Source organism: Oncorhynchus tshawytscha, linkage group LG16, assembly GCF_018296145.1.
Source record: "Oncorhynchus tshawytscha isolate Ot180627B linkage group LG16, Otsh_v2.0, whole genome shotgun sequence".
NCBI classification, from domain to species: Eukaryota; Metazoa; Chordata; class Actinopteri; order Salmoniformes; family Salmonidae; genus Oncorhynchus; species Oncorhynchus tshawytscha.
This window is the reverse complement of record NC_056444.1, coordinates 15247101-15257771: the sequence shown is the minus strand read 5'-3', so window position 1 is coordinate 15257771 and position 10671 is coordinate 15247101. Positions and strand designations below refer to the sequence as shown.

Below are 10671 nucleotides of genomic sequence, written 5' to 3'. Positions count from 1 at the left end.
TTGAGTATATGGGGTATACAGAGGCTGTTGTGTGTAGTTACTGTGGAGGAGGAATTGGAGTTGTGTTTTTAATTGATGTGTAACTGTGGTTTTGTATGAGTATTTATTGTGTGGTGGGCCCCCAGACCCAATAAAGAGTATTTAAAACTCAACTCTCTCTCTCTCTCTCTCTCTCTCTCTCTCTCTCTCTCTCTCTCTCTCTCTCTCTCTCTCTCTCTCTCTCTCTCTCTCTCTCTGTCTCTCTCTCTCTCTCTCAATTTAATTTCAATTTAAGAGCTTTTTGGCATGGGAAACATATGTTTACATTGTCAAAGCAAGTGAAATAGATAATAAGCATTTAGTGAAATAAACAATACAAAATTAACAGTAAACATTACACTTACAAAAGTTCCAAAATAATAAAGACATTTCAAATGTCATATTATGTCTAAATACAGTGTTGTAATGATGTGCAAATAGTTAAAGTACAAAAGGGAAAATAAATAAACATAAATATAGGTTGTATTTACCATAGTGTTTGTTCTTCACTGGTTGCCTTTTTCTTCTGGCAACAGTTCACAAATATTGCTGCTGTGATGGCACACTGTGGTATTTCACCCAATAGATATGTATAGTTTGTCAAAATTGGATTTGTTTTCAAATTCTTTGTGGGTCTGTGTAATCTGAGGGAAATATGTGTCTCTAATACAGTCATACATTTGGCTTCGAGGTTAGGAAGCCAGTTTCCACCTCATTTTGTGGGCAGTGAGCACATAGCCTGTCTTCTCTTGAGAGCCATGTCTGCCTACGGCGGCCTTTCTCAATAGCAAGGCTATGCTCACTGACTCTGTACATAGTCAAAGATTTCCTTAAGTTTGGGTCAGTCACAGTGGTCAGGTATTCTGCCACTGTGTACTCTCTGTTTAGGGCCAAATAGCATTCTAGTTTGCTCAGTTGTTTTTGTAAATTCTTTCCAATGTGTCAAGTAATTATCTTTTTGCTTTCTAATGATTTGGTTGGGTCTAATTGTGTTGCTGTCCTGGGGCTCTGTGGGGTGTGTTTGTGTTTGTGAACAGAGCCCCAGGACCAGCTTGCTTAGGAGGCTCTTCTATAGGTTCATTTATCTATAGGTGATGGCTTAGTTATGGAAGGTTTGGGAATTGTTTCCTTTGAGGTGGTTGTAGAATTTAACGGCTCTTTTATGGATTTTGGTCATTAGCAGGTATCGGCCTAATTCTGCTCTGAATGCTTTATTTGGTGTTTTACGTTGTACACGGAGGATATTTTTGCAGAATTCTGCATGCAGAGTCTCCATTTGGTGTTTGTCCCATTTTGTGAATTCTTGGTTGGTGAGCAGACCTCAGACCTCACAACCATAAAGGGCAATGTGTTCTGTAACTGATTTAAGTATTTTTAGCCAGATCCTAATTGGTACGTTGAATTTTTCGTTCCTTTTGATGGCATAGAAGGCCTTTCTTGCCTTGTCTCTCAGATCATTCACAGCTTTGTGGAAGTTACCTGTGGCGCTGATGTTTAGGCCGAGGTATGAACCGCAACAGTGTCTAGATGGAATTTGTATTCGTGGTCCTGGGAACTGGACCTTTTTTTGAACACCATTATTTTTGTCTTACTGAGATTTACTGTCAGGGCCCAGGTCTGACAGAATCTGTGCAGAAGATCTAGGTGCTGCTGTTGGCCCTCCTTGGTTGGGGACAGAAACACCAGATCATCAGCAAACAGTCGACATTTGACTTCAGATTCTAGTAGGGTGAGGCCGGGTGCTGCAGACTGTTCTAGTGCCCTCAGCAATTCGTTGATATATATGTTGAAGAGGGGGGCTCTCTCTCTCTCTCTCTCTCTCTCTCTCTCTCTCTCTCTCTCTCTGTCTCTGTCTCTCTCTCTCTCTCCCTCTCAATTCAATTTCAATGTAAGGGCTTTATTCACATGGGAAACATATGTTAACATTGCCAAAGCAAGTGAAGTAGATAATAAACAGTCTCTCTCTCTCTCTCTCTCTGTCTGTGTGTCTGTGTCTCACACTCATTATCTTTCTCTCTCACACACACACACACACACACACACACACACACACACACACACACACACACACACACACACACACACACACACACACACACACACACACACACACACACACACACACACACACACACACACACACACACACTGAAATTGGGGAAGTCTGTCATGCTGGTTACCTCCTCTTGCTGTGCGGAGAGCAAAGATCAGTCACCCAGTGAGAGCCTGGTCTTAAGTCCTGACAAGATCCAAAGAGTGTATGGAAGGAACTATGCCTCACCAAGCTCTGCTCTTGGTTCTAGCTATCCTGCTGGCCTACTGACCCCAGTGGGGGTTAGTTCAGGAGGTCCAATGACCTGTCCACACTATTTGCAACATGGACAAACTGCAGATATTCTATCACAGCTGTGGTGAGTTTTAAAGAAAATATTCCTTTTCATTTGCAAAGCAACTCACTATGTGATAATACGACAGTACAAAAACACTGGGCACAGATGTCAATTCAACATCTACTCCACGTTGGAAACAACACTGAGTCAACCAGTTTGTGCCCAGTGGCAAGGAAGCAAACATGACAGTAATGAGGCAAAAAGTGAGTTAATGTTAGCGACTACTGCCTACCAAGAAGGTATTATTGAACAGCACGTTTGGATTCCTTGACGCTGAGTAGGGCTATAGCACTACCCCAGTGGGGCTACAGTGTCTTCAGAAACTATTCACACCCCTTGACTTTTTCCACATTTTGTTGTGTTACATCCTGCATTTCAAATTGTAAGGGGTTTTCTTTTGTGGCCTACACACAATACCCCATAATGTTAAAGTGGAATGATGTTTTTAGATTATTATTATTCTTTCTTTTTTTTTTTTTACAAATTAATTAAAAATGAAAAGCTGAAATGTCTTGAGTCAATAATTATTCAACCCCTTTGTAAAGGCAAGCCTAAATATGTTCAGGAGTGAAAATGTGCTTAACAAGTCACATAATAAGTTGCAGGGACTCACTCTGTATGGTTGCACAGTTTAAAGGCTGTGATGGGAGAAAACTGAGGATGGATCAACAACATTGTAGTCACTCCACAATACTAAACTAATTAACAGAGTGAAAAGAAGGAAGTCTTTACAGAATAAAAATATTCCAAAACATGCATCATGTTTGCAACAAGGTACTAAAGTAATACTGCAAAAACACTTTGTTTTTTCCTGAATACAAAGTGTTATGTTTGGGGAAAATCCAATACAACACATTACTTACACCTACTCTCATTATTTTCAAGCATAGGCTGCTTCATGTTATGGGCATGGTTGTAATAATTAAGGACTGTTTTTTTTTTTTCAGGACAAAAAATAAATGGAATGGAGCTAAGCACAGGCAAAGTCCTAGAGGAATACCTGATTCAGTCTGCTTTCCACCAAACGCTGGAAGATTAATTCATCTTTCAGCAAGACAATAACCTAAAACACAAGACCAAATTTAGTTGCTTACCAAGAAGACAGTGGTGAAGTCACAGTTTTGACAACATTTAAAAATAAACTTTTATTTAACTAGGCAAGTCAGTTAAGAACAAATTCTCATTTACAATGACGGCCTACCCCTGCCAAACCCTAACAATGCTGGGCCAATTGTGCACCACCTTATGTTGTGATACAGCCTGGAATCGAACCAGGGTCGAACCAGGGTCTGTAGTGACGCCTCTAGCACCTAGAGGGAGTGCCTTACAAATGTTAGAACTTTTCTTCCACTTTGAAGTTAGACTATTTTGTGTAGATTGCTGACAAAAAATGACAATTCAATTAATTTGAATCCCACTTTGAAACACATTTTTTTTTTAAATTAAGTCTAGGGGTGAGAATACTTTCTGAAGGCACGGTATTTCTTCTTCTCATAAGAAAGTTTTTAATAATGTCTTAAGTTGCTTTAATGTTTCTGTTTGTTTTTTCCAGACCCTTTACAGGACATTGGCATCATTGTTAACACATGCCTTCCCATGCCACCATCCTACAAGGGCAATTTGAGAGTGTCACTTCTGCTTCGTGAGTTCAATATTTCTTTGGCCTTCCCTTTGTTAACTGTTTGCACTTCCCTTCCTAACAAAGCCACTGGTGTTATAGCTCCCTTACGCCGACCATAAGATTGACCCTAACTTAATGGTACACATCAATATGAAATGTAGAGATTGAATGAATAGAACTGACATCATAATTCCCTCTCTCACTGTAAAAGATGAGGTTGAAACACTCCACATCATCAACATGTGCTTACCGCCTGAGTATAAGTGTATGTTTTCAAACATATTGCCCTGAAGAATACTGTAGGAAATAAATCAATTCAACTGCATCCACCCATTGGGAAAAGACGCCAGATCATCATCATTCAATTTAGGTTGGTAAATGGTATGTAATTGCATTGTCAGCATGAACACTCTGAATAAGCCAATAAGCCTTGAAATCCTATTGTTGATTTAAGGCAGAAATCAAGGTAAATTATTTACTTTTGGCAAATTCACCCCACCTGCTACATTGATGCTATGTGAAAGCTACAATGATCCTAAATTAAAACTAGGTTGAGTCACACAATTTTTCCCCAGCAGGAAGTGAGTGTTTGCCCTCTCTGTGTATCCCTCTCCCACAGGGCAGTCTATTGAGGAGCTATACCTGTCTACTAATGTGCTCACAGGAGTGGTGGCTCCGTCATCCCATGACGAGCCCCTGTGCCTGCCCGATTTCCCCCGCTTCTCCTTCTGCTCCTGGAAGAAAGGAGGTATGTGTGGTACTAATAGCAGATCAGGGCTGGAACTCAATCATACCCAGTAACTACCATAGCTATGCTCACTTTGTTTACAAACTTCACTGTATGGTAGTACTGTAGTTGTAGGTTTTTATATAGCCCAGTCTGTGAGTTTATTTGACAATGGGGGAAAAAACTATGGTGTAAATACAGAAATGCGGGTTTGATTGAATTAAGCCCCATGTCAAGAAACTCACCCTAATAATAACATCTTAAGTCTTTCTCTTGCATTAAATGCACACCGTAATACAGAGTAGAGGACAGTGCCTTCAGGACAGTGCCTTCAGGACAGTGCCTTCAGGACAGTGCCTTCAGGACAGTGCCTTCAGGACAGTGCCTTCAGGACAGTGCCTTCAGAAAGTATTCATACCCCTTGACTTATTCCAGATTTTCTTGTGTTGTTGGATTTGCCCCAAACATGACACTTTCTAATCAGGACAAAACATTAATTGCTTTGCTGCATTTGTTGCAGTATTGCTTTAGTGCCTTGTTTCAAACAGGATGCATGTTTTGGAATATTTGTATTCTGTACAGGCTTCCTTCTTTTCACTCTGTCATTTAGGTTAGTATCAAATCAAATCAAATTGTATTTGTCACATACACATGGTTAGCAGATGTTAATGTGAGTGTAGCGAAATGCTTGTGCTTCTAGTTCCGACAATGCAGTAATAACCAACGAGTAATCTAACCTAACAATTTCACAACAACTACCTTATACACACAAGTGTAAAGGAATGAAGAATATGTACATAAAAAATATATGAATGAGTGATGGTACAGAACGGCATAGGCAAGATGCAGTAGATGGTATCGAGTACAGTATATACATATGAGATGAGTAATGTAGGGTATGTAAACATATAAAAGTGGCATTGTTTAAAGTGGCTAGTGATACATGTATTACATCAAGATGCAGTAGATGGTATCGAGTACAGTATATACATATGAGATGAGTAATGTAGGGTATGTAAACATTATATAAAGTGGCATTGTTTAAAGTGGCTAGAGATACATTTTTCCATCAATTTTTCCATTGTTAAAGTGGCTGGAGTTGAGTCCGTATGTTGGCAGTAGCCACTCAATGTTAGTGATGGCTGTTTAACAGTCAGATGACCTTGAGATAGAAGCTGTTTTTCAGTCTCTCGGTCCCTGCTTTGATGCACCTGTACTGACCTCACCTTCTGGATGATAGCGGGGTGAACAGGCAGTGGCTCGAGTGGTTGTTGTCCTTGATGACCTTTATGGCCTTCCTGTGACATCAGGTGGTGTAGGTGTCCTGGAGGGCAGGTAGTTTGCCCCCGGTGATGCGTTGTGCAGGCCGCACTACCCTCTGGAGAGCCTTACGGTTATGGGCAGAGCAGTTGCCATACCAGGTGGTGATACAGCCCGACAGGATGCTCTCGATTGTGCATCTGTAAAAGTTTGTGAGTGCTTTTGGTGACAAGCCGAATTTCTTCAGCCTCCTGAGGTTGAAGAGGCGCTACAGCTTCTTCTTCACCACGCTGTCTGTGTGGGTGGACCAATTCAGTTTGTCCGTGATGTGTACGCCGAGGAACTTAAAACTTACTACCCTCTCCACTACTGTCCCGTTGATGTGGATAGGGGGGTGCTCCCTCTGCTGTTTTCTGAAGTCCACGATCAACTCCTTTGTTTTGTTGACGTTGAGTGTGAGGTTATTTTCCTGACACCACACTCCGAGGGCCCTCACCTCCTCCCTGTAGGCTGTCTACTACGATATTGTTGATCCATCCTCAGTTTTCTACTATCACAGCCATTAAACTCTGTTAATGTTTAAAAGTCACCATTGGCCTTATGGTGAAATCCTTGAGCGGTTTCCTTCCTCTCCACCAACTGAGTTAGGAAGGACGCCTGTATTTTTGTCGTGGCTGGGTATATTGATACTCCCTCAAGTGTAATTAATAACTTTACCATGCTCAACAGGATATTCAATGTCTGCTTTTTATCCATCTACCAATAGGTGCCCTTCTTTGCGAGGCATTGGAAAACATCTCTGGTCTTTGTGGTTGAATCTGTGTTTTAAATTAATTGCTCGACTGAGGGACCTTACAGATACAGTACCAGTCAAAAGTTTGGACACAGCTACTCATTCAAGGGGTTTTCTTTATTTTTACTATTTTCTACATTAATAGTGAAGACATCACAAGGGACAAAGACAATCACAAAGACAATGAAGACATCACAACGGTGAAATAACACATATGGAATCATGTAGTAAGCAAATAAGTGTTAAACAAATCAAAATAGATTTTAGATTTTATATTCATCAAAATAGCCACCCTTTACCTTGATGACAGCTTTGCACACGCTTAGCATTCTCTCAACCAGCTTCACCTGGAATGCTGTACCAACAGTCTTGAAGGGGTTCCCACATATACTGAGCACTTGTTGGCTGCTTTTCCTTCACTCTGTGGTCCAACTCATCCAAAACCAGATGAGATGCTGTGGTAGCCATGCTGGTTAAGTGTGCCTTGAATTCTAAATAAATCACCAACAGTATCATCAGCAAAGCATCCCAACACCTTCACACCTCCTCCTCCATGCTTCACGGTGGGAACCACACATGCCGAGATCATCCGTTCACCTATGGTCTTATAAAGACACGGCGGTTGGGGGAAAAAATGAACAGATGTCCACTGGTCTAATGTCAATTGCTTGTGTTTCTTGACCCAAGCAAGTCTCTTCTTATTGGTCTCCTTTAGTAATGGTTTCTTTGCAGCAATTTGACCACAAAAGCCTAATTCATGCAGTCTCCTCTGAACAGTTGATGTTGAGATGTGTCTGTTACTTGAACCTAGTGAAGCATCTTATTTAGGCTGCAATCTGAGGTGCAGTTAACTCTCATGAATTATCTTCTGCAGCAGAGGTAACTTTGGGTTTTCCTTTCCTGTGACTGTCCTCATGAGAGCCAGTTTCATCATTGCTCTTGATAGTTTTTGCAACTGCACTTGAAGAAACGTTCAAAGTTCCTGCAATTTTTCCTCATTGACTGACCTTCATGTTGTTTGCCTTCGCTTATTTAACCTGTTCTTTTCACAATATGGACTTGGTCTTCTACCAAATAGTGCTGTCTTCTGTATACCACCCCTAACTTGTCACAACACCACTGATTGGCTCAAAAACATAATTCCACTTTTACATTATGGGGTATTGTGTGTAAGCCAGTGACAAAAACACCTGCATTTAATCCACTTAAAATGTAGGCTGTAACACAACAAAAGGTGGAAAAAGTCAAGAGGTGTGAAGGGACTTTCTGAAGGGACTGTATGTGTAGGTTATGTTTTGTTGATCCATATACACATTTGTTTGAGGGCATTTAGGCCTTATGCTAAAATGTAAGTTATACTGTTGAAAACATGGACAGCATTGATAGACGGGACGCATTAACAGAATGCATTAGCAGGGTGCACTCTAGCACAATGGTGTACAAAAATGAATGATACATTGAATAGATTGATGACTAATATACCATTTTGGTTCTCTTGGGTGTGTTTCTTAAACTTTACATTTCAGTGTGTGTTTATTTGCAGAATTTATTATGAAAAACCGGTGAAGTTGAAGAATCTGGACAATTTACCACTGGTAAACTTGTGTGCAATTGTTATTTGATATTGATTGCATCCGATATTGTGAAGTGTATATTTGGACTCATTCTTGTGAATTTTATATTATGCATTTATTCTTCCTCTGCTCTCCTCTCCAGGGTCAACAGGATGTGCATGTTGTTTTGGTGAACCAATATGGTTACCACATTGCCTGCTTCAATGTCACTTTCATAAAAGATAGGGGAGACAAAGGTTTAATATGAATTAGATTACATAAGGGATGAGAGGAGAATAATAAATCATTTTGGCCATATTTGGTCAATAGTTTTAGGATAGTGTGGTGAATGCTACGGAAATAACGAACAATGTACTGAGATATTAGCTGTGTTTGCAATACTTTAGATTTGTCATTCTATAAACATATAGAATTTTTGGACACAGATTAAGCCTAGTATTAGATTTAAAACTACTTTGAATGAAGAATCTCTCTTAAACATGCTTCTTCTTAGTCTAAAACTACGCTTAATCTGTGTCTGGGAAACTGGCCCATGTACAAAACGAAACCACGTACAAAACGAAACCATTTGAATGAAACTGACCTGCATCATAATTCAAATAACATTAATTAGAAACCCATGTTTTGTGAAAGTGAATAATGTCAGTCTAAATACAGTTTGTTCAAGTATACATTCTTGTAAATAAGTTATTTCTTATTTGCTCTGCAGGTTCTCTGATTCCCTTGCTACATATTTCAACAAACAAATTAGGTTTCTTAACGTTCTTCTGACTACTGATGATTCCAAAATTAAACTCTTACTTAAACTAAACACTTCAAAAGCAAACATGTCCTCTGACTGAGTAGGCATACATCAGCAGTTTCCAGTCTGGTCCACTAGAGGGCCCACTCTTTTCAGTGTGAGACAGTACACAGATAATTCTCCATGCCAAACGTGAGAAGTTCCTTGTTGGTTTTATTGTTGACATAATTTGTGAACCCATTACTGTATCCTGTTACATCAATGTCACTGTGTTATTTATCAATAAAGGTGCTCTGTGGTCGAATTGGACAGTGATGCTATTTTAGCTGGATGTTGATACATTGTTGCTTTTGGTGATTGTACGTGTGAATTTGGATACATTGTTATAAGCAATACAATATTATTGTTTCCATGTATTCAACTTTTTATTGTCTTTGTAGACTCCTTTTCTCTTTGTCAAATGCTTCACTCACTGTGTGGACTTTCTAAGCAGAAGATGGCTTGGGTCATTATCAGAGAAAGGAGTCTGTGTTTCAGTGCTAGGAGTCACTGAAAAAAAACATAAAATAAAAGTCACAAGAGCTCATTCTGAATAAAATACCCTCATATAAACACCTCAGTCTGAATAAGGTAACCCGTTTGGAAAGAATTTGCTTGTTCTGATTGAAAATTAATTGTGAATACACTGGTGCCCGCTTCTGAGGAACTTTGTGTGGCTCTCGTGTTTGTCTGAAAGGTGGCAACTGGAAAGCATCCTCAATAACAGGTGTGAAATCATAGCAACCATCAATACAGCTCTGCACAATGTTGGACTGTCTCACCCCAGCCCATACAGACAGTTAAAGGACACAACATTCTATCTGTCCCATTATGGCATCCGTTCGAGTAGGTTTTCACAATCTATTTGGGAAACCCTGCGTTAGAGCATGTGGAGCTCCACTGAAGCCATCTACATTTTGAAGTAGTCCATTGTCTTTTTCTACAACTTCTATGAGTTGGTAAACATGCATACTGCCCCCTGGCGTGTTTTGTTTGAACAGGTATAAAGCCAAGCTCTGTGATTTACTGCCACCTGCAGATATGAAAGGTTTGCTCATGAGTATAATTCATTGGTTGAATCCTCTTGACAACCTGGATAGAATTATGTGATCCTTCCTTAAGCCATAGGAAGTCCCACCCAGTTGACTACTTCAAAATGGTGATAGTCCTCAACAAACCATCAGTATCACCACACCGGGCTAGCTAATTGTTTACGTGCTTGATGGATGGACAAGTGTAGGGTGTGCGTTGCGACTCAAATTTTGCGGGTGGGGAGAGAGCGAGAGACAGGGGTAGATATGGAGGAGGCTTGGATTGAAGTTTTTAGGTTATTAGTAGCAGGCCTATCATTCCTACTTCACTGAATTGCATAGTATATAATTGTCTAGTTATCTACGGAGGAGTGGCTAATATGGAGGAACATTGAATGTCTGAACTTTGGCTCAACACCCTGGACCAGAGCTAATAACAAGCTCGTGTGTGCAGCGGCACCAGAATTCAAAACATG

General features: G+C 40.1%; 1 protein-coding gene across 1 annotated transcript; it reads left to right on the top strand.

Annotated features, from left to right (window-relative positions):
* The first annotated feature begins 2238 nt into the window (after window positions 1-2238).
* Window positions 2239-9639, top strand: ly86 (lymphocyte antigen 86). The gene is made up of 5 exons (XM_042298595.1): window positions 2239-2429; window positions 3961-4050; window positions 4649-4777; window positions 8353-8404; window positions 8526-9639. Exons 1-4 carry the CDS (start codon window positions 2396-2398, stop codon window positions 8373-8375), a joined length of 276 nt encoding a protein of 91 aa, XP_042154529.1. The 5' UTR covers window positions 2239-2395; the 3' UTR covers window positions 8376-8404; window positions 8526-9639.
* The last annotated feature ends 1032 nt before the right edge of the window (window positions 9640-10671 follow it).